Source organism: Erpetoichthys calabaricus, chromosome 4 (genome assembly GCF_900747795.2).
Source record: "Erpetoichthys calabaricus chromosome 4, fErpCal1.3, whole genome shotgun sequence".
Taxonomy (NCBI): domain Eukaryota; kingdom Metazoa; phylum Chordata; class Cladistia; order Polypteriformes; family Polypteridae; genus Erpetoichthys; species Erpetoichthys calabaricus.
In genome coordinates, this window is record NC_041397.2 from 290,790,907 (window position 1) to 290,816,700 (window position 25,794).

The window sequence follows — 25,794 nt, forward strand, 5'->3', positions numbered from 1 at the left end:
ACCTCAGCCTCCAAAGTACAAGACACCCTCAGTCTTACCCCATTTTTGTGTATAAAGAAGTAGATTATAGTAATAATAATAATTCTTTACATTTATATAGCACTTTTCTCACTACTCAAAGCACGGGAAGCAAACCCATAATCTCCTTACTGCAAAGCAGCAGCACTATCTTAAAGACAGACCTCAGTATGTGCGTCTCGGGAACTGCAGGTCTGACATTGTGGTCAGCAACACAGGAGCGCCACAAGGGACTGTACTTTCTCCGGTCCTGTTCAGCCTATATACATCGGACTTCCAATACAACTCGGAGTCCTGCCACGTGCAAAAGATTGCTGACGACACTGCTATCGTGGGCTGCATCAGGAGAGGGCAGGAGGAAGAGTACAGGAACCTAATCAAGGACTTTGTTAAATGGTGCGACTCAAACCACCTACAACTGAACTCCAGCAAAACCAAAGAGCTGGTGGTGGATTTTAGGAAGCCCAGGCCCCTCCTGGACCCTGTGATCATCAGAGGTGACTGTGTGCAGAAGGTGCAGACCTACAGTATAAATACCTGGGAGTGCAGCTAGATGATAAATTGGACTGGATTGCCAATACTGATGCTCTGTGTAAGAAAGGACAGAGCAGACTATACTTCCTTAGAAGGCTGGCGTCCTTCAACATCTGCAATAAGATGCTGCAGATGTTCTACCAGACAGTTGTGGTGAGCGCCCTCTTCTATGCGGTGGTGTGCTGGAGAGGCAGCTGGACAGTTTGACATCTGTGGCAGAGCGACGGGCACTGAGCAGGTTCCTGTCAATTATGGAGAATCCACTGCATCCACTAAACAGTATCATCTCCAGACAGAGGAGCAGCTTCAGCGACAGACTGCTGTCACCGTCCCACTCAACTGACAGACTGAGGAGATCGTTCCTCCCCCACACTATACGACTCTTCAATTCCACCCGGGGGGGGGTGAACGTTAACATTATACACAGATATTGTCTGTCTGTATACCTGCATTGTTATCACTCTAATTTAATATTGTTTTTATCAGTATGCTGCTGCTGAAGTATGTGAATTTCCCCTTGGAATTAATCTATCTATATCTATCTATCTACAACTGTGCCATAGTTTAAGGAACTCTGCTTTATAAACATATGCAATACTTAGATCCTTATGGTTATTAATTTCTTTAGATTTCCAACTCATTATTATACTTCACATTAAATGACTTCTGATTCTACTTTTGATATTGTCAGAATAAGCATGTCAAAACTTTTCTAAAATAACCACAGTAAGTGGAAAAATTTCTTATTAAGTGATTTTATATGTTCATAGGAATGAAGCAATCACATTATTAAAGAATGATGAATCATGAGAGCAATCTTTTGCTCAGATTGGCTAGCCAAGCATGCAAAGCAGTAACGCACACATGAAATACTGCAGTATAAAAGGTATATAACACATTCTGCGTTGCTGCATCAGAAGTTCAAAACCATTTTCCTTTAAATATAAAAACTCTTCTCTTTTCTGAAATAAGATCTTTGAAAAAGACAGATACAGTACCTCTTCAAAGCTACAAACACTAAAGATTAATGCTAAGCTGAAAGCAAGTGTTAACATTTAAGAAAACTATATGGAACAAATAATTTGCTTTTATTATTTAATACAACAAAAGGTTGCAGTGTTTTGGAAAACTGACCATTTACACATTTTAGAATCAACTTTGGATGGGAAACTACTCACTATGGCTAATTCAGAGGTGCCAACTAGCTTAATGAGCACATCTAAAAGGGATAGGATTTATCGTACAGTATATACTCGCGTTTTAATTCACCCATGGATATGTCGGGGCTTGATTTTACTGTATAATTTCCAGTATTTTATAATGTCAGTCGTATAGGTCGAATGCGGAAAACTCACGCTATTGATCCAAGAGATTATGATATGCTAACACCCACCTGAGAGAGTAACCATGGAGCATACTGCCTTTTTTTTCCTATGTATTGTGCCTACATGACCACACGGTAATATCTGAACTATTGCAAAGCAACGTTTGCACTGTTTAGTGTTTTTTGTATCTCACACCTTCATACACCTTTATCATAAGAGCATCCCTTATCTGTGATGGAGCGTTTGATCAGAAGAAAATATGAAGCTAGGTTTAAATTAAAACTCGTTGAAGTGGCGAAACAAATTGGTAACTGTGCTGCTGCAACAAAATTCAATGTGTCTAAGAAACTGATGCAAGATTGGAAGAAGTAAGAAAATGTAAAACAAAATAAATAAATAAATCAAGTGTCGTATTTTTGAATGGGAGTACAAGTCAGGGTCTGATTTTATGAACGATTTTTTGGGACTAATACGCGAGTATATACTGTACCCAGAAAAATATTATAGTGATACTATGTTTTCCTTTAGAAAACCAAAATGAAATAAACAGCTTTCAAAAAACGCTAAACAATTTAATATGCTCAATAAAACCATGCATACAATCCCTTAAAGAGCCTTCCAACAGCTAACAATCTTGAAACTAAGCAGGTCGTGTCACACTATTAGTATTGTGCACATTGATTATTCACTTTAACATCACATTTTTGAAGATATTTGATTTAAATCCCCAGGACCCAATTTGTGAAGAAGTGCTTCCTGGGCTGCACTTTGAATGTGTTTTCCTTTAATTTACCACTGTACTCCCCTACATTATTCAATTTTTATATGTGGGAACTGTAATGGATCAAATTTATCAAAAGCCTTTGAGCACTGCCCTATTTTGCCTTCACAAAGAAAAATGTATTCACCATGATAATAAACCAACAAATAAAGCAGAGTATGATATGGGATTGTGGAAAACCCCACCATATTATGGAATAATCTTGCCTGCATAATCAAAAAATTTGGTAAAAAATATTTAGGAAGCATATCATTTAATTTAAATTGTGTATTTTCCTTTCCAAAAAAATCAAGTGTATATTATTTATTTTGTAATATCAAAGATTAACAAAACACAATTCAATTTTTGTTAAACAAGAAAAAAAAAACAGCAATACTGATGCTTTTTATTATTATATTTCATACTCAGACCACAACACTTACATTTATGATACAGGAAGCCACCTCCACCCCAGGGATAAATAAAACTGAAAAAAAAGGAACTTAAGAATGCATGGCAAGTTGTGGTTAACTTGAAGAGAAATGCCTTTGAGTATACGTGTGTGTATTTTTGGCAAACCTATCTCTCTCACTGTGTTGCAGAAATCAGCATTAGTCAGCCACAAATACTTGCTTTTAAACATTGCAACATCCAAATCTTATTTGTGTTGACGGGTTAACAGCATCCATTTATTTTTAATTTAAAATATCAATAGTCTAGTCCATATAGTACCTTTCTTAAATAAGAAAAATCCTAAGGCATTTTATAAGTCTAGAATGCTATTGTTTATGTCTGTGTGCAAATGATGTATATGTTTGGTTTTTAATTGTAGCATTGCAAGATTAAATAATAATATGCTCACCTTGACCCACAAACCTAGCCATTTAGCCATCACACTGCCTGCTTAATAAAAGTTAAGTAATAGCGAAAAGCTGCTAAAAACACCAAGCAGACATCTTTTATATTGATATTGATAGATCTACCTATACACACACACACGTACGTACGTATGTATGTATGTAATACCTTCTTCAGCACTAAACACCATGATGTGACATGAAAATACACAGCAAATACCCAAAAGTGCAACCACGCCTTCTTTTCATACAATTAAAAACAGAAAGAATCCTTTATTTACTTGATACTTACTTGATTCTGTAGTCATCTGTAGTATCACATCCATAGCGGAAACTGGGAGGCGTTTACATGATGAGCCAGCATGTTTAAGAACAACATTCAGTGCTTGGTACTCTAGAAATAATGACTTTCCTTCGTTATTCTTCAGATCTCTTAACAAGGTGTCAAAAGCCTGAGCCAAGTAGTCTGCTGTAATGGGAAAAGCAAATGAATTATAAAATTCTAGTTCATTTAGGGTAAGTTCTTTAAAACTCTTATAACGCCTCCACAGATTTTCTACTAACAAACTATAAAATTGGCTAATTGTTTAAGACATCTACTTTGTGCAGGGCAAAAGTCATTTTTCCCCCAAACAATGTTCGGAACGAGTATTTCACTCATTATTGATTATGTCTGGCTTATTCGGACTATTATGATGTCAGAATAAGCCATTAAAGAGTTCAAAACAGAAAGCAAGCTTAAATTAATCCAGAAATGAAATCAAATTGAATTGTATTTTGAATCTGAAAGCCAGTGAGCAAAAGAACATTTCAATAAAAAAAGTAAACCAATAAATGCATAGTTGACAGAGTGTGAAACTGAATTTGTCCTTGTTTTTTTATTTAAAATGTGTGTTGTTTAAATTTGGTTAATTAGATAAGCCGTTTACCATATATACTCGCGTATAAGTCGGAAAATCGATCACAAAATCAGACCCCGACTTTTACACCCGTTCAAAATTACGACACTTAAAAAAAAAAATTTAAAAAAAAAAAAAAAATTAACATCGTCCTGCTTCTTCCAATCTCGCACCAGTTTCTCAGAAACAATGAATTTTGTTGCAGCAGCGCAGTTACCAATTTCTTTCGCCACTTCGATGGCTTTTAATTTAAAACCAGCTTCATATTTTCTTCTGATCGAATGCTTCATTGTAGATAAGGGATGCTCTTACGATAAATCAGGTGTAGGAGGGTGTGCGTCTGTACTTGTGCTGTTACTTAGAGTCAGATTGGGGGGAGGGGTAATGTTAGAGCACGTGAGCTTATTCAGTGCAGCAGGAACAACGCACATGTTGATCTTTTTTTTTGTTTTAGTACATGTGCCTTCCCTGTTTATTTATATATCTAGTGACTTCTCTGCCTGTCTGTCTCTCTATTACGCAGTGCTCTGTCTGTCTGTGTGTTATGGATCTTAAAAATAACAGTTATAAGGACAATTGTTCATGTTAATTGCAGTCTCAATTGTTAAAAAAAATATTTTAAAAGGATAATCCCGCATGAAAATATAACGATCTCATTAACTGACAGTGCATACCAATTTATAAATTTTATGTCCGTTTGAGGTTAAAAAGAAAAAAAAAAAAAAAAGTAACACTTTATCCCCAGCGGGGAATCGAACTCAGGTCTGTGAGGCACGGCAAGACTGTTGCACTCTGAGAAGCAAATCTTAGCGCGCTACGCCACGGAAACTGTTGTATCATCCTTGAACATTTTGTGAAAGTGTTTATTTGATGTTTGGACATCAGGCTTCACACATTCTATAGTTTATTGCCTACATTTTGTAACATTTATTACTAAAATGTGAACAATTTTCTGTCTCTACAGTAATCTGTGTAAACACATTGTTAAAACAGAAAACACATGAAATGCGTGTGTTCCAAATAATGATCTATTATTTCCACTCTAAAACTCCACTTCACTCCCAGATAATCAATCAAGGCATGAGCTGGGAGAAGTTCGTGTACGTTCTAAGTTGGTGGGGGGGATGGATTAGCCGGCTGCTGGCCGCTTGTCTTTATCAGCACATTTAGATGACAAAAGACACTGGCGGAGATGTGTGAACGGATTTAACGTGGGCCGGATCTACAAGTTTTTTCGTAGGCTCTGGTGATTCTAGTGTTAAGGAGACTCTGAAGCAAGACGGAAACCAGGCCTGAACAGAACACCATTACATATGTACAGTATGCTCACTTACCATGGGCCAATTTATAGCCATTATGCAATGGACAGTGAGGAGCAGGGGTATCATATGAACCAATAATTGTGTTTAGAATATGTAATTATATTCAAACAATATAATTGTTTCCAACAAATTTGAAAATATATTAAAAATTGTGGTGACTACATACATGTTTCAGTGCACGATTCAAGTCATCAGCACTAATATGTGGTTTTTGAGATGAAGTTTTTAACGAATAGTGTGGCATGGTGGTTAAGGCTTTGGTTCAGATCGTGCATGACCATGAGTAAGTCACTTCACCTTCCTATGCTCCAAATGAAAAAAGAAAAAACTAAAGAAATGTAACTAATTGTATCGCTGAAATGTTGTAATTTGTTTTGGATGAATGCATTGGACAAACAATAAGTATAGGCAGAGTTTCCCTAATCCAGAATGCCTGGGACCAGAAGCACTTTGAAAATTTTTGGATTTTGATATATTTTCCACACACATAATAAGGCATCTTGGCAGCACACATGATCAAATAGGTAAACACAGTCAAACCAGATAAATGATGACTCGTGTGTATAATAATACATATCCCTGACTTATCATAATGTGCACTGATGTGACAAACACATTAAACCTCAAATGTAAAGAATATGATATACAAACTCTGTTTTAGCTCCCTTTAAAGACATCCAATGCCATGTAGTTGTACTAAAGAACATTTTTGTTTGTTGTCAGCTTAAATCGGCTATTTCTTGTCACGTCTGGCCAATATCTCAGCCAGCCTTCACTCCATCATGCCCACTGTGGTGGAAGTCATCAATTGACCAGTGCTACATTCAGTTTTTTTTTATGGTGCAAGTGTACATACATAAAGCATAACATGTTTTTGTCAACATAAATAACATTTTAAAAAAGCAATTTGCATCAGACCTAGTCTTCTTAACATAACCAGAGTAATTAACTGTATTGAAAAAGGACATCTGGCGAGAATTAAGCTGATTTTGTTAACTGTAACCAGCAACATTCCATTAATACAAAAGGCATCTGCAACGTCAATAGGAGTTTTGAGGAGCATTAATTTATGAATATTTGCAAGATGATTATGATTTATAAAGGTAAACTGCACAGAAAACTATGCCTGGTATTATACATCATATTTTGTTTTGGCATATGCAAATTTTCATGGTCGAACTCAAGCAAAGTTTTTAAAAATGAGACTCCTGGTTTTAAAACAAGTATAGATTACGATTATTGATATAGTTACTCTGGTTGTTTTTATGATTTAAGCTTATTCACCTTGGCTTTGACCTTTGAAAATGGTAATAGTCTCTTGTTATTTGGCTTGTTTAAATCTCAATTAATACAATTCATTTAATGGTGGTGTTTTGGTTTTGAGATTTTTTTTTTCCTGGTTTGTGCCATCCTTTCACCACTTGGCCCTACACCATGGGTTCCCAAGTTCAGTCCTGGGGCACCACTGTAGCAGTAGGTATTTATTCCAACCAGTTTCAGAAATAAATTGTTCAGCCCAATTTCTAAATCATCTACTTGTTTAATGAGTATTTTTCTTCTCTTCACTCAGAAATATATGCTAGTACATTTACATGTTAACAAATTCAAAAATTTGCATTTTTACCCTTAACTTTTCTTTACCATATTCTTCTTAAAATCGCCATTTCCAGTGGAGTTTTCTCACTAAATTGTATCCAAATACAGACAGTTAGTGATGAGCAGTGCAGTCTCAGGCACAAATGACACTGAACAATCAAAAGTACCACCTACTTCACTATAAAAGTCTCTCTATTATATTTAAAAATGTTTTCTGTCATGTCCACATTATTTAGCCTTGACTACTCCCCTCCACACCGCTCGTCCAATCATTACTCCTACTGCACACATCCGCTCTACGTACCACCCAGTGACACTATCAGTGCTGCTGACTTGCAATTATAACCGACTGTGTTGAAGGGCAAGGCAGAAAAGCAAATTATCTATTCCAGAATGTCGAAGATCATAATAGAAAAACAGTGGTAAGGGTTGATAATGAATTTCAAAAAAAAGAAAATTAACAAAAAAGAGCTGCACATTATAAAAATCAAAAACAAAGAAAACCGTCCAATAAATGAGAACGAGAAAGATATCCCAAATAATATGCAAACAGAAATGACAAAAAAAGCAACATTTATAGAATATAAGTCAGAGGATAAAGTAATTCATAATATTGTTTTTGATGAGGTGTTAATGTAATTTTCTATTTACTTTTTATTATATTTTACTTTTTTACTTTTGCTTTTTACTACATTTCATTATTTGATGGTATTTAAAGTGGACAGTTGTACTGGAATACTCAAGTAACTGATTTTCTATCTATAATAACTAAGGAACAAACCGTCTTCCTCCAGCACCCTGCATACTCTTCTACTGTATATGTCACCACTTTAAATATAATCACTTTAATGGAGGAGCCTCCCAACACCCTTCAAGTGGCTTAACAGGGGCCATAGCCCCCCTATTGACTAAAAAAAAAAAAAAAAAAGGTTTAAAGTATTAGTATATATAAAAAGCAAAATCTTTAAAAGCAAGAAAAAGAACAATAATTAAAGTCACACACACAAAATGCTTGCTACAATCCCGTTAAAAAGAAACAGAAAACACATTTTGTAATTTCTAGATTGATAACAAAATGCAGAAACTGGAAAATAACAATTTGTTTATTAAATTCAGGAGTCCAGTTAAAATCAGAAGGTGGCTGGGATGAATACTTAGTTATGGTGGGCCACATGACTGAACTTTAGGACTACTTAAGTTGAGACTTTTATTACTAAATATCAAGCAAATGAATGCACCATTGAAAGTGGAAACTCTACTCTAATCTCCATTTATGCACAGTTCTGCACCACTCCTTCTAGTAGGCTGGCAGTATGTTATCAGACATATTCCAACCGGTTTCATTGCAGCAACGGTATTGCTGCCTTACGTAATAACAATGCTAGCATTCAGGGCTAAACAAGTTGTTGTTCTTTAGACTAGCTGGCAAGGTCACTCAAGGCCCAGTGTAGAATTTGGTTCTGAATTGTATATTTATTAACAGATTAACCACTATAATAAAGACAACTCAAATGTCAGATCTTCAGAAGAAATTTTATATGACTGATTTTTAAATTTTATCACTTATCAGATTATTTTTTAACTGAGCTACTAAAAGTTACTATATGTTAAACTTAATACAAGTTATATGCCACTCACTAAAGAGGGTATCAACACAGCATAAGACCATCTCAACCATCTCTACTTTACACACGCTTTATTGATTACAGTCTCAGAACCAGATAGCATTTGTGTGCAACTCATGTTTGGCATCCTTACTGGTTACCCAATTTGATTTTCATATGACATTAAGTAAATATATTAAATCATGAACTGCTTTATTTGTAGTATTACTGCTTTATACAATGTATTTATAATTATCTGCATTGTTGTACTCCCACAACTTTCTTGCTGCATGCTTTCCAACATACTGTTGAAGACTTTTCATTATAACAGGACTACCTGTGCTACAGATTGTTAAGTTGGAGTCTATAAGAACATAGCTTTTACAAATTAAATAAACAAGAACTAAAAGCAGCCTCTATGTAAATAACAGCACTGTACACAGTTTGACACTGAATTCATTTGCATCGGCTGGTCTTAAATGTTAAAAAGCAGCAATGGGATTACATTCCATAAAGTCAGGAGGTCATCCAAGAAAATATTTTGTAAGTTTCATTTCACAATATAAAGAACAGCATAGTACAACTTGGGTGGTTATGCTTCACGGGTTAGCAGTGGTAAGAGCAATAGTGTATAAGTTTACACAATTACACTTTGGATGGGTGACTTACTTGCAGAGAGCACCACAAGCCAGCAACACAGGTTTTAAAGTGTAAGCGCTTATAGAACTACCAAAATCCTGAAAATAAACTCGATAAACTGTACTTGCTTTCTGATTTCATAGTCTATCATCATCTATAAATAAAGAGAGATACTGTAGATAAACATATATGCTGGAGCCAAAACGTTCTGAACACTACCATATGAAGGAATAATATTGACTATCTTTTAACAACAGTGCATGTCAAGGTCAGTGACATATTAGATGGTAAGCTCACATTAGGTACTCATAGTCAGTGTATTGAATACAGAAGATATGGGCAAAGGGTAAACACCTGAGTGATTTTGATAACACCCAAATCATTATGGCCAGATGACTGGGTCAGAGCATATCCACATTGGAAAGGCTTGGGGGGGTGTTCACGGTCAGTCATGGTGCGAGAAGGGGAAAACCACAAACCATCATCAGCGTGTAGGGTGGCCAAGACAAATTGATGTGAGAGGTCTAAGAAGGCTACCTCACCTAGTACATATCAACAGCAGGGCTACTGTGGCATAAATCACAGGTAATGTTAACTGAAGTTATGTGAATAATTTTTTGAACCCTGCCGAGTATGGGACTGTGTACCTACAGTCTGCTCAAAATGTCCATGCTAACCCTTTCCCACTGTCAAAAACATACAAATGACATATGAGCATTGTAACTGGACCTTGGCTCAATCGAAGAAGGTTCTCTGGTCTCATGACTCTCATTTCCTTTGGAAAACTGGGTAAGTGAGTTTCATTTATGTGGTAAAGAGATGGCACCAGAAGGCACTGTCGGTGTACGGAGTATAAAACTTTGGCTAAGGTTCTGCTGGGAAGCCCTGAGTCTGGGCATTCATGTGGTTGTTAATGTGAGGCATACTACATACCCAAACATCTGTAGACCAGAACCACCATTACATTGCAAGAGTATTCTCTGATGGAAACACCATTTTCTTCATGACAATGTGTCCCACCACACTGCACAAATTGTTGGGGAATGGTTTGAGAAACATGATTATGACTTCAAGCTGTTGTTCTGGCCTCCAAATTCCCTAGATCTCACTCCAAGTGAGCATCTGTATGATGTGTTAGAACAACAAGTCCAATCTGCAGTGGCTCTGCCTTGCAACTTATATGGGTTAGAGAATCTGCTGCAAATACCAGATACTACAAGACACTTTTAGGGGTCTTGTAGAGTCCATGCTTCAACGGGATTGAGCTGTTTTGGCGGCACATGAAGGACCTCCTCACATTTACACAGGAAACATTTGTTTCCGATAACAGTTACTCATAAAGGGCCTTCAAAAACAAAATATTCTTGCACACATCCGCCCAAAACTAAATAGTTCAAGGGACAGTAATGGATTAAAAATAATACTTTCATTCAGCATGATATGGGTGCATGGATCAATACTACTCTCTTTGTAATGATCCTGCACATTGTTACTTTAATTTAGTAAGTTTTGTTTATATCCCATTCTTTAAAAATGATAAACTGTCAAATTCATGGGTATAATATTTACCCTGCATGAGAGTGGCTCTTAAGTGTTTGCTTAACTGTGAGAGTGACAGCACAATCTGAAGGAACATTTACTTAATACATTTTGAAAATAGATCACCTCGACCATTTGAGAAAAATGTTCCACTTTTCTTGCCAAAAATCAAATGAATCTGACAGAGTTTTTGTTACATGTATGTATAAATGCAACCTTGACTTGATCCCAAAAGCTCTGTCTGTTTCAAGAACAAAAGAACAATATTGCATACAGCTGGAACTTGGGACCACGTGCATAAAACACTAGGGAACAGTTCCAGGAATAATAATAGGTGGTTTACTGAATGAACAAAACAAACAAATATGTATAGTATTCTACTAAAAACATCTACAAATGGAGTAATGATACACTGAATGAAATATGATCTCAGCAAGACCTGATAGCTACTCCTGAAAGTCAGTTGTACCGTATTCATAATGATATTTCAGTCCCTTACAAATTGAACTGATGCAGACTGAGGTATTATAAGTAATTCAACTGTGAGAAGCATGGTGAACTTTAGGCTGTAAGGCATTATGATGCCATGCTTGCTGGGTATTTGTTTTTAAAAATTATTAGGAGGTTAAGCTGAAATTGATTACCTTAAGAATCTTTCTTGTATGTGACATATACAGGCCAGAGCAGCCCGACTCCAGGCACACTGATACTATTTCATTGTTCAGAAATACATCATCATATGAAGACTTTCTAATCTCTAAGTATTTCACACTATAAGTGAAAAATGAGTCTTTTACATGTGATTTTTAAACCTCTTCATTTACCTCAACAATACTTTCTACCAGGTTGCATAACACTCTTAAACCGTTAGGACATGGCATCATCATGGAGCTATTTGACCATGGAAGAACATAATTAAATTGTTCTCATTTGGAATGAAAATTGGTGCTGACATATGATGTTTTTCCAGAGTAAAACTGATTAATTTGGTACAAAGAAATCAGTGTAAAACTCTAATGACATTCCCAAGTCAATGCTGCAGTGCTATTAGCATTATACTGCATACTAGCGTATTATTAATTAGAATGAAAAAAAAAAAATGCCAAAACCTTTAACTCCTTAAAGGAAAATGTAATACAATGATTTTGCCCAAAAACAACAAGGATGTTTAAAATGTAAGTTTTAATAACTGTGCCAAATTTTGTTTGGACTGAACAGTTTATTTTGAAATTATTACAAAAGTCTCACATCTTGACACAAAATTTTCACACCCTTATTGAAATTTCAGTCTTTTAAGAGGCAAAGGCTGAAATCAAGTTTATGTCAGGATGGGTCTTTTTAACCTTTAACAAGATCTTGTAACCAACAAAATATATGTTTAAAACAACAACAAAAAAAAAAATCTCCCCTTTTTTTACCCCCACTCTTAAAATTTTACTCTGGCTGTTGCCCTTGTACTCTTTCTCGTGGGTGGTGGTGGATTTGAATTTAGTTTTCAAGTTTAACTGGCTTATATGGAATGTTACTTGCTTTTAATAAATTCAATAAAATGTTTAAAAAAATGCAAACATGTAAAATATATATTATATTGAAGGAAATAAACACTTTTAATGTCTGACATTTTACCCTGTACGTCCAATAAAGGTAAACTTCGGTAAATAAGTAGATTTATAAAATGATGAGATAGAGATAGAGATAGAGATAGAGATAGACTTTATTAATCCCAATGGGAAATTCACATAATATATATCATGCAAATTACATACAAGGATGCTTAAGACAAGTAAATCCTTTAAAAACTCAAAAAGAGAAAATTTTGATTCTGCCACAATACGTTCATAGATATCTACCTATCATATGTAGTATGTTATTATCTCTTGACAGAAAAATCTACTGGAATAACTTTGCTCAAAATCAGCAAAACCTATAAGCAATGCAAGTAGCAAATTTCATTATTATTGAGACCCATACCCTGACACAGACAAATTAACACACCATTTCAAAAGCTCTTAAACTATGCACAGGGATGCCTTGATCCCATTTAAATATGCTTTAGTTTCTTGCACTACTCGTCAATATTTCAGCAAACAATGCATGTATTTTGAAAGTTGTGAGCATGCTGCTAAGCAAATGCCATATGGACTATACAACGAGAGTAACATGGATGTTTTAATTCTGTTACTTGCTGTTTTGTGTTTGCCCCTCGCTCGCCCCCACTGAAGCACACTGCAGCAGATACCTTTTTATATATATATATATATATATATATATATATATATATATATATATACATACATACACACACACACACACACACACACACACACAGTATATAAATATAAATAATGGCTATTCTCCTAAAAAACATTATATTTTTTTCTCAGCAATCATTATACACAACACTAGGAAAGTAACAGTTAGTAATCATCCAAAGAAATTCAAAGCAAGACAACACGATAATCAGTTAACCCATGAGTCTGAAACAGTCCTCAAAGACTCCACTTTCACTCCAACTATTTTTTTCCAAATTAGAAGCCAAATCTTGTTGTTAATGGAAAAAAAACTCTAATACTTTGTTAGTGCTTGCATCCTGCTTATTTTCACGTTTGTGACAGCACCATCAAACTGTTACTTGCATCAAAAGAGACTTCCTTCTCAGACATTCACTTTACCTTTGAAAATATTTCCTTAAATCAGATATGTATAATGTTCATCTGCTGGTTCATTTTGCAGCCTCATTACTGTTTCTTTTCTGGTTTAATAAACACACACACACACACACACAATTGACAGTTCTGAATCTTAAAAAGACATTCATTTTAAATGAACACAAGGCCAGAACGTTCCATTAGCAGCCATACTTGGTTACTAATTAAGAACCTGGCTGAAATGAAAACTTTGGGCTGTTGCGACCACTGGATTTGACAGCCCTTGGATGACTTGGTTGCTTTGAGCCTTGCAATTTTAAATTGCTAGCTGTAGCCAGCTTTAGTAGACTGAAAGACATAAAACTTTGCATCTCATGCAGGAGGAATGTCAAAAACCAGATACACCTTTGAGTTGAAAGCAAAAAGTAGATTAAAGTTCCAGCAGCTCATTCACTTACACATTAAAACGACTCAAAACACATCAAGGATAAATCACAAGCAACCAAACATAAACACTGACATACAGATCTCCTCTGTAGTGCAATCCTCTAGAAAAAGAGGATTTTGAAATGCTCAGAACCAACTGCTGCAGACATAGCACATGTCTTACACTGACCTCCCAGTTACTTTTGTTTTTAATCCACTGATGAATGTTTTGAAAGAAAATAAACTAGGAGTGCTTTAGACAAGCTTAATATTGTGAGCCACTTGATTCGGGTGCTTGTTGATGAAAAGCTTTTTTGACAGACCTAAGCAGGCTTATATTCTCATTAAGGCTGGCAGGGGCTACTGCAGACAATCAGTGGGGAAACTAGCAAAAACTAATAATGATAGAACAAAAGGCAGCATTAAAAACTCCATCTGAAACCAAACATTAATTTAGATTTTTGTGTACTTGCTGTTGAACTTAACCAGGGCTAGGTTAAAGCTGCAAATGGCCAACTATTTTCAATACCCTCCTTTTTCTTGAAAGTATCCAATGTGTACATTCTATTTTGACTGTAGCAAAATTAACTCTTATTTCCTTTTAAAACAAATGCTTAATTATGCTGTTGTCTGGCATCATGCTTTAATAACATTCCTGCCATTTATTTTGGATTTGCTTAAAGGCTGAACATAACTATCAATTTTACCATTTGAAGGAGTTGTAAATAGTTCCAAGATTTGTACAGAGAATAAAGGAGTTCTACTGTGGTGGGTTCGCTGCCTTGTGCCCTGTGTTGGCTGGGATTGGCTCTAGCAGACCCCCGTGACCCTGTGTTCGGATTCAGCGGGTTGGAAAATGGATGGATGGATAAAGGAGTTCTAGGTGCACTGATGCAACGTCACTTTTCAAGCAGGTTGCAATAAGAGTGAAACTACTCCAGCATGGATGCCTAGGAGATACACCATTAAGCCAGTGACAAACCTGATTTAGTATCATTTCATGAGGCAGCAACTAGCAAAATTGTCAACTTTCTGCTTGAAAGAACATAGTGGATGGTGTTCATTTCCTTGTATTTACTTGTTTTTTTTCTTAATTTCAAGGAAGCATAAAAATAAAAAAAAAACAAGTAATAGATGTTAGACTTTCTATAGCAAAGACTCTTTAAAAAAAAAAAAAAGATTTAAGGTTTCTAAACATTAACTGGTATCAAATAAAGTGTTTTTAATAGGAAATGTCAAACTTTCATTACTGTAACAATATGAGGAACATACAGAATATAGATTAACCTTCAAAAGAATGAGGGGTTGCTACACTTCTGAAGCAATTCTAAGGCAGCACATTCTTCATATAAATTTTCTGATTAGAAATGCTGCAAATAAAAACAGTCCTCAAGATTTGAAATAGCTTTGAAGTTGAATCTGCTGAACCATGTTAAATCAAAAGCTTTAAAATCATTTTAAATATAGATGGCCCGAGTCCAGAGGCATCGCACATATTCTGCTAAATGCAAGCTCAACTCTTAATGCTCGTCTGAAAAGTCGGTTTTACTATTCAGTTTTTTTATTTATTTGTATTAACTTATTTTCAGTAATTGCTATTACAATTTAGAAAATGCTCGGCTTCAACACATTTTAACCACATGCAATGACTTAGCATGTCTGTTGCCTCCAACAGTTGAGTAAGCTATTTTTGATAAAAATAAATAGCATGGTGTTATGTTTGGTGTATGATGCATAGGATTTTTTTTGTGCATGTTTATTTAATCTTAGCATTTATTTCTATTATTAACTTGACTGATGCCATGGGTCTGTCACAATACAAACATTTATAAACACAGTCAGAGAGTAAGTCTGACAGTGAGCCAGTATCTACTTACATAAGAGTTTATGTTTCATATGATATACAAGCCACATGATAGCAAGGATATACAAGTGTGAACAGAAAGTTACAAAGAAAAACATGTGACGCCACAAGTGTGTTATGGGCAAAGCCCTGAACCAAAAACTGCAGCTAATTGTTAAATATTAATCATAAAAAGGCAAGTTTAGCTGGGGGGAGCTGAAGTGATGGTGGAACATAATTCCTATTATCTGGAAAACCCAAAAAATAGTGAAGAACACAAGTGGGAGTTCACAAATGTGATCAATGAATATTATTTCAGCATTTCACATCATCAATAAGATACGGAAGCGTATTTGGGCTAAGGAGATGGAAAAAAAAAAAATATGGACACAGTGAAGAAAATAAAGTGTATGTTGAGAATAAAGTCGACATTTCCACTTTAATCTTGACATTTATATCGAGATTAAAATAAACATGTTGACTTTATTCTTGAAAGAGGAAGTCAGTTTAAGAAGCACAAACCGATTAACATGGGTTGGGGAACACTTAACACACAGCTTTTAGTGTGCTACATTAACTTATGACGGGATTTGAGAAAATCTAGTAAATTAACCACTGATTTTAGGATGAAGTTTACAACGTTCTACTTTAATGACAAAATAAACTACAAGAATAAAGTCAACATGTCGACTTTAATCTCGACATAAACTGTGAGAATAAAGTGGAAATGTCGTGAATAAAGTCGACACACATACTTTTTTTCTTCACTGTGTCTGTATTTTTTTTTTTCTTCTCCGTGGCCCTAATACACTTGCGTAATAAGATGGTGATCCATGCTGAATTCCTTTCTGCAGCTTCAGAAACACTTCAGTAAAATATTAATCTAGAGTATTTTCCATTGATTTCTCTGTTAAGTTTTTAAACATACAGTAGCATATCATTCAATAAAATTAAACCCAATTCAGGGTGACAGGGGTCAGGAAAATATCCCAACAGTTTTGGCTACAAGGCAGGAAACCACCCTCACTACACCTTGGAATCAAAACATTTTGTGAGGAATCCATGAAGCTGCAGCACTAAATAAATACTGTGCGGACCCATTGTTAAACAACATGATAACTTTTCGCACTACAGGTAAAATTCTAACAAGTAACCTTTTTTTTGTCTTTATCATACCTAGTACTTGATTAAAGATCCTTCAACACAAAGTTTGATTTTTCCCTCACTCGTAGTAATTAATTTTGTTTTGCTATGTTGTGAACATCTTGGTGAATTATTTATCTCGTTTGCCTATTTCCTGCTCATCTGTAATTTTTTTTTTGATAAAAACTTTCATGCTTTTACAGTTTTTCTTTTGAAATGGAGTAGTAGTAGTATACAAAGCTTTTTTGCCAATTTTCTTAAATTCTACTGCAAATCTCCTTTCCCCTTTTTTTTTTTTTTTTTTAAACTTCCTGGAACAGTTTTCTTATTGTCAGATGCAGTTTCACATATTCCTTTTTGTCTTATTTTTTGCTCTATTTAATGAGCAATTTTAGTGTAGTAGTTTTTTCCCCCCAAAGTATTTTTTATAATCATCAGACTAGTCTGAGTTTTGTAAATAGGTGAGATTTTGTGACCACTTGTGTAGTACTGAATGAACTACTGGACAAAGTGCAGATACATGCTACTGTCTTTTATTTTGGAATTATAGTGTGGGTAATTGTTATGGATAATTATGTCCATTCCTTAAAGCTTGTTCTACTGGTACTTTGGGAGTTTTATATATTTTGACTTAACTAGTTCTACATTTAAAAATGTGTTTCAGATTAGAATCTGACGTGGTATGGTGGTGTAGTGGTTAACACTGCAACCTCACAGTTGCAAAGACCTGGTTAAGATCCTGCCCTGAGTACTGCTTCTTTAGATAATTCACAATCTTCTCATGTATGTTTGTGTTTTCTTTGAATATTCATTTTTCTTTCAAATTCCAAAGAGATGAGCATTATGTTAACTGGCTTCACACAAGTAATTGTGTGTTTAATTGTACCCAGCATTGGGCTTACACCTCTTCAGGATTAGCTCCTGCCTGGAAAGACTCCAGCACCCATGTCACCACACTGGATAAGCAGGAAAGAAAATGTATGTATTGATACATTTTTGTAATTTTTAGAGATTCTAGTTAAATATTTTGAAAACAGCTGGAACATTTAATTAAGTTGTCAAGAATTTCAGAAATACTGGTGAATTACAGGAAGTTTTAAATACAAAAAAAAATTCCAGCATGTATAAAGTACTAAATACTCTTTAAATAATTTGAAATATACTTTTATACATTTTTATATATCACATTTAAATACATTATCGACTCCTATTATCTTATGCCCCCCTCAAGTCAAACTTATAAGTTCATATGCCTTTCATGTAAAATGATACTGTATATACAACACAAAAAGAAAAACACTATTAAAATCAACAGTGTGCAGTTAAAAGTGTAAATGTTTAGGTACAAAAATTAATTTAATATGCAATATAGGTAATAAAACCAAGCATTCTGGATCAATCATTTGTGATGTAAATTTTAAATTAGGAAGTCAAAATAAATAAATCTATATATATAAAAATGGAATGGGTGGGTCGTCGGGCGGGCCTTTTTTTCATTCCGTCGTTTTTTCGACGTTTTAAAAATGTAGAATGATTATTTGATTTTTTTGTTTTTATTTGATCGTGTCTATGTAGCCGCCGTCGTAATAAAGTATCGCTAAAATCGTCATTTATCGTAATTTATTTTTGACGTATAACGTCGCCGTCGTCGAGGTCAGTGATACCACTGCAAAAAATCTGCTTACGGTTGAAAGACACGCCCTACTCACTGGACAGTTAAAAACACCAATCAAACTAACGATGACATCAAGTATTACCCAATCAAAAGTAGGAAAGGAGGCATCTTCATAAAATGCGTGTGGGATGATTTGCATGAGACGCTGCTTTAAAAAAAAAATTATAAAAAAAATACGGGATAAATCCCGTCCAGTATTGATTCAAAACGGGACGCGCAATTTCATTCTCAAACGCGGCACGATTCCGTATTTTAAAGGACGGGTGGCAACCCTACAGTGCCAGGTAACCACCCATACAATCACATTGTGATTCAGACTAGGAATGCAATGAATGTAATTACCCCGATCTACATACAAGGCGAAAGTCTTGCAACATTCAAAGATGATGGTTTGGGATAAGTACACCATACAACATAAAAGAGCTTATGAAGCCTTGAACCGAAAAAAGCAACATCTCAGAGATCGTAAAAAAAAAAATAGGAGCTAATGTCGTTTTACTCGCTGTAGATTTTAGTCAAACATTACCAGTTATTTCACGAGGGAGACCAGCACATCAACTCAACGCGTGTTTAAAATCCATGCTTCTACCACGGTCGGTTATATGTCGCGTGTTCTCGGGTAGGTGCACCAAAAAATGTATACATTTAAGCATGTAATGGGCAACAAAAAATGAGGTATACCCGAAGGCACAGCAGTAGTACTTAATGTAACTTTACTTCTTAAATGTTAATGTTTTACTGTTTAATAATTTATACGCTTCTTATATGTTGTTCAAATTCTTTTATCAAAATACCACTGACAGCGCAATGCACGATAACATCGAGTAAATACACCATACGCATCCGCCCACGGCTGCCCTGCTGTGCGCAGATAGGACTTGATTGTACAATAAAATAAAATAAAGATAAAAAGACTAAAACAATCATCACCCATAAAGCGGATAGTAGACGTGACGTACTATATGTGTACCACATTTCAAGTGTATAGGTGCAACGGTTTGCGAGCTACAGGTCATTTAAAATCCTGGACAGACACACAAATTGCCACGGTAGCAAATTACAGAAGAAGATTTTACTGTTTAATAATTTATATTTATATGAAATGTGCTTCTTATATATTACTTCATATTCTCATATGATAATGATGTTAATGTTTATATTGATTTCTGTGTTATTAAAACTGCATGTATGTGTGTATATGTATATATATATATATATATATATATATATATATATATATATATATATATATATATATATATATATATATATATATATATACGAGCTGTATATACCCGGCGTTGCCCGAGGCAGAAGTAACCTAATCGGTCAAACACTTACATATATACCAAAGTAAACCTAATCGGTTAAACAGCTTCATATATACAGAAGCGAACCTAATCGGACAAACAGCTAATCTATATACATAAGCAAACCTAATTGGTCAAACAGTTACATAAATACAAAAGCAAACCTAATCGATGAAACAGCTTCATATATACAGAAGCGAACCTAATTGGTCAAACAGTTATGCATGTGCAGAATAATTTTACAAAGATTATGCGTGTTAACAATCATTAAAAAGAAAAGATTGAGGAACTCTTCTTCTATATGTGATGAAGCTGGATGAAGCTGACTTGACGAAGACGTAGGTGGCATAGATTGGTTTTTCTAAAACAGAAGAAAAAAATGAGTATCTATTATTATTTTAAATTAGAATGAAAATGAGAACCTTCATTAGAGATAAGATTATCCGTATTAAAATATGTGCATGAATAAACTTTTGGTAACTCTCTAGCAAAAGTTTATTCATACAAATTGGCATGGGATGGCTTTGTGAAAAAGTAAAAATTAGATAAAAATAAATTGAGAATGCGTACTTCGATTTGACTGAGATTATCTGTAATGATGAAAAAAAAGTTTAGTATGTTTTTTTTTTCCATACGGGAAGGATGTAAAACCTTACATAGGCACCCTTCAGCCCATACTGAAGGGTACTGTCAGATTCTTACTGACTAAAAAGCACCCTTTTTATTCCACAGCTACCCCAAAAACCACTATTAGGCATTACTTTGGGGTGGCAGTAGTTTAGTTATGAAACAGCTGGGTCCTGAAAAAAATCTGTCTTATTAGTGGCTTCATCACATATAGAAGAACAGTTCCTCAATCTTTTCTTTTTAATGATTGTTAACACGCATAATGTTTGTAAAATCATTCTGCACATTCATAACTGTTTCACCAATTAGGTTCGCTTCTGTATATATGAAGCTGTTTAACCGATTAGGTTTACTTTGGTATATATGTAAGTGTTTGACCGATTAGGTTACTTCTGCCCCGGGCAACGCCGGGTATATACAGCTCGTACTCCATAAAGTAAAATACAGAAACATTCTAACAGTAAGTAGTGCTGGTTATCATGTTTCAAAGCCGAGTAAAGAGGCGTATTAGCATGGAGACAATGTAAGACTCTATAGGCAACTGATTTTAAGCCACAGCCAAAAAAAAAAAAACAGCATTTAATATATTATAAAGCCTAGCATGCTGGATCAATCAGTTGTGAAGTCAATTCCCAAGTCAAAATAAATATGTGGTAAAATATAGAAACATCCTAACAGTGAGTGGTACTGGTGGTCGAATTTCAAAGCTGAGCAAAAAGAGGCATATTAGTATAGAGAAGACATCCTAACACTAACAAATTTGGAATTTCTCCAAAAATGCAATTGCTTGAAGATGAATGGTACAGTTAATCCTTTTACCGCTTAAAATAAGTTTTTGAAACAAACAGGCTGTCTTTAATCTTTTCAAGTATGTCCTCTACTGACTTTTTTTCTTTCATGCTCATCTTGCTGACACTATAGCAAAAAAAGGCCCAATAAATCATTTATATTTCATTACTCCCACCTAAACCTATGAGTGATTCGCACAAAGAAATTTTACAATGCTGAAGGCCACTAGTCAAATAAAGTGCCCCACAATACCATTACATTGAAAATGTCTTAGTGGACAGAAAAATTATACATATTCAATCATTTCCCTTAATCCTGTGTGGATTCCCTTCTCCTCAACACCAACTGCAAACATAATATTGCTCTTTAAACATCTATTTAGAGCACTAATAAAAATATTCACTAGTTTATGAAGAATTTATATGCCAACAACTATTACACATGAAACAAACATGTGAACAATAATAAAATCATAAAAAGTCAAACTTTGGAAATCATCCATTTTCTATTGTTTGCTTACAGCCACACTTAATCCTGATTGTCAGTGAATACAGCCTGGTCTGTCAGCTTCAAAACTCGTTTCTTTTTTATTTTACTTTACCATATTGCAAATGCACACTTTGTTTTTGCAATTTTATACTGTTCTGTATATGCAGGGCTCTTTTTGATACCTTCAGTTTATAATCTTCCAGTTACATTTTATAAGTCCTTGTTTTTTTCCTTTGCATACTGTGCACTTCAGTTTGTGAGTCTGACACCATGTTGCTTTCTTGATAGCCCTGTAGTACTAGGGTGTTGTACCGTGTTAGCCATTATGAATGTAGAGAAAAGCCAAGCAATATGACACCTTTTATTGGCTAACTAAAAAGATTACAATATGCATTTTGATAGTGTATGATGTTAATGGCAGTATATAAAACAAAAATCAATTATACATTGGATATACATATATTTTTATTTGTTCATTGATATGGTAAAGGAGAAAGAAGGATTATTAAAAATATGAAGCAGAAGAAGAAAAGATTTAAAGAGGTGAATTAAAAAAAACGATTTGGCGTAGTCTAAAATAAATGATGTGTGGCTTTATGAGGAGGAAAAAAACACTCCCTTGTTAACAAATAGTCATTTCTGAGCCATGTTAGCAATTTTTTGATTTGCAAGACAAAGGCCACAACAAATAAGACTCCATGCCCTGATGGTTTAAGGGTGAATAGACTTGAAGGTATGCATTTACCAAAATAAAAACCGTTTTAATGAAATTTCTTTTTTCCCAGCAGTACTTACTTCTTTCTTGGAAAGATGATTTAAACTGACTTCATCTTTCAGAAGCAGGCCTAGGCAAGCAATGTGGCATAGTGGTTATGGCTTTGGAATTCAAACCCTGAAGATGTGGTTTCAAATTCTGCTACTGTTAATGTTTAACTATGAGCAAATCACTGCACCGCTCAGTGCTCAAATTAGAACAACAAAGAAATGTAGCCAATTGTATCTCAAATGTTATATGTTGCCCAAGATAAAGGTGTCAGACAAATAATAAGTAATAACTTCCACGATGGGCATGGTCCCTGTACTTTCAAAGGGAAGTAAAATAGAAAAAGCATTAAGTGTATCTATCCATGGTCATGATTATTACAGCACTTACTCTTTTAGTTTTAACCAGCGATGCTTTCCCAAAAAGCAACTCAACATATTTAACCAATAACTTTTAGCACATAGACATATAGTTTATTTGTAAAATGCTGAAATTGGATTACAATTAGCAACTGATAATCTTTCACATTTATCACAAGCAAGGCTCACTTTACTTTCAAAATGCAAATACAGTATTCAGTGCATGAATTCAGTGAAAGCATACCACTGAAGAGCAGTGTAAATGTCTATGTACAGTTCTCACATACAGTTTTTGAAACAAACAACAGTGTGCTAGCCAATTTTCTATAAGTACTTGTCTTAACAAAAGTCAGTCTCCTTACAAATAAGAAGATAACTGAAATGCTATCCTTACGGTGCGTAAAACAATAGCCAAATGTTTTAAGCAACTTTATAAAAGCATACAATACAGCTGTGACTTAAAAGATTTTATCTAAGTTAACATAATGAGATCACATAATTTACTAGAAAGATTTACCTCTCTCTCAGTTAATGGTAGTCTAATCAATGTGGGTTAAAGACTTCCTACCTGATCACCCACAAACAGTTTTTATAAATGGAACTCTGTTCCAAATACAGGCTTGCCTCTTCTCATCAGTATTTTATTTACATCAATGAGGAATGAAGGAGAATCCAATATTTAAACTACTGTAAGTATAACAACTATATGGTTTTAGTTGGACTACTGCAAGTTAGGGATAAAAAGGATTATATTTTAACTATAAAATTGATTGGTCAGTGCCAGCCCAAAGGATTCTTGCTCTTTACATCTCTCTTTCAGGTAGCTTGGTATCCTTAAAAGGGTGCCTCGCTGTTGTTGCACTAGTTGGAACTTAATATGACTCAGTGGCTGATTCTGAAGCTGTACATACAGTATGTATGATTCAACTTGTCAGCGCTGTTACAATATATATTAGATTGACACACACACCATATTGATATCATTGTACATTTTTATATATCATTGCTAATGTAGAACATCCATAGTCTATGTACGTTTTCCTATGGGTACTCAAGTTTTGCACCCACATCTCAAACAGCCAGTTAAGTTAACAGACAACTCTAAACCGGTCCTTGATGACTAAGTGCTGACAGAGGATTCGTGAGTGTGCAGGTTTGCCCTACCATCTCTGGTAGGTTCCTGCCTTAAACCCAGTGACGTTGGAACAGACAACAGCTCCCAAGATTCTAAACTGAATAAGCAGGTTATTAAATAGGTAGTCAAAAGGATAGATTTTAATGGGTTGCCAGAGTGAAAAATGGTGCTAAGATAGGGAAATATGAGGAGACAGGCTTGTACCTTTAAAAAAGAAGTTCAAACTGGTACCTTCATTAGTGTTGGCACTACAGTATATACAGTGGCACAATTTTTTTAGCAAAGTCTTTTTTAAATGCCATGATTTTTACATTTAACATAATTTTATAAGTATAAAATGTCACATTTTCAAAAGGAGATAATTTAAAAAGCTTGAGCCTTCACTCTTGCAGTCTAACTGCACCCAATTCAGAAGCATAGAGAATGTTCTCCTATAAGCACATTTACATTCTGTTTACCTGCCAGAAATAAAACTAACACCTCAACTCCTAGGAAAAAAAGAGAAACCACCACCAATGCCCTTTGCATAAATTACCACTAGCCCACCCAGTTTGTTCCGAGGCCACCCACAACATACTCCTCTCCTGTCTACACCAAAGTGATCAATCATAAGCTGCACAATGCTTATCATATGGTATAAATTATCGAGCATGCTTTGTTAGCTAGGGAACGCTTACTGTCTGACATACAGGCTCAAAATAATACTAATCGGTGTGTCTATTGCCTTTTCTAATATTTGCTGCATAAATAAAAAGATGTAGTTTAATACGTTTAGCCTATCTCACATACAATTCTGATACAATTCAATCATTAAAAGTTAGACATATTTTTCTTGTTTATATTAAAAATTACAAGATGCAACAAAATATTACCATGTTACTTCTAAGACTGATGAATTACCAGAATACACTGAACCTGTTGGGTTATACTCTGTATATCTAGTTCTAATTTTCTCTCTTAAAGACAAATAGCAAAAGATATTTCATCTTACCATCTGGCAGGAAGAAGCAAAAAACAAAACAAAAAAGGAAACTATAAACTTACAACTCAAAAATTTACATTTAATGGAGGAAAAAGAAAAAAAAAAAAAAAAAGAATTACATCAATGTACTGCCTATATTCAATACAATGTCAACTGCATGGTAAACAACAAAATTTCCAGGAGATTCACTTTGACGATAAGTATTTTGGAGGTATACAAATACAGATAATTAGGGATGCACCGATACCGAAACGGGTATCTGGTATCGGCCTCGATACCACATTTTCTAAAGTACTCGTACTCGTTAAAAGTCCCCCGATATCAGGGACCGATACCACGGTCTGAGAAATGTCTATGTTTGAGCGGCGTGTAAGGGGTTAATCACAGGCGCCGAGTGTCCGCCCCCAGGCCCCGGCTGCAGCTCAGAGCGGGGAGAAGGCAAGGCGAGGCGAGACATGTCAGCCGTGTGGAACTATTTCAAAGTGAATGAAGACGACAAAACAAAGGCGGAC

General features: G+C 35.0%; 1 protein-coding gene across 2 annotated transcripts in view; it reads right to left on the reverse strand.

The window, feature by feature from the left end:
* Positions 1-25,794, reverse strand: part of LOC114650948 (coiled-coil domain-containing protein 138-like) — a 101,230-nt gene that overhangs the window by 16,844 nt on the left and 58,592 nt on the right. For both annotated transcript variants that reach the window (XM_028800899.2, XM_028800900.2), the window contains exon 13: positions 3,787-3,963. In XM_028800899.2, coding sequence (XP_028656732.2) covers positions 3,787-3,963 — 177 coding nt within the window. The remainder of the gene's footprint in view (positions 1-3,786; positions 3,964-25,794) is intronic.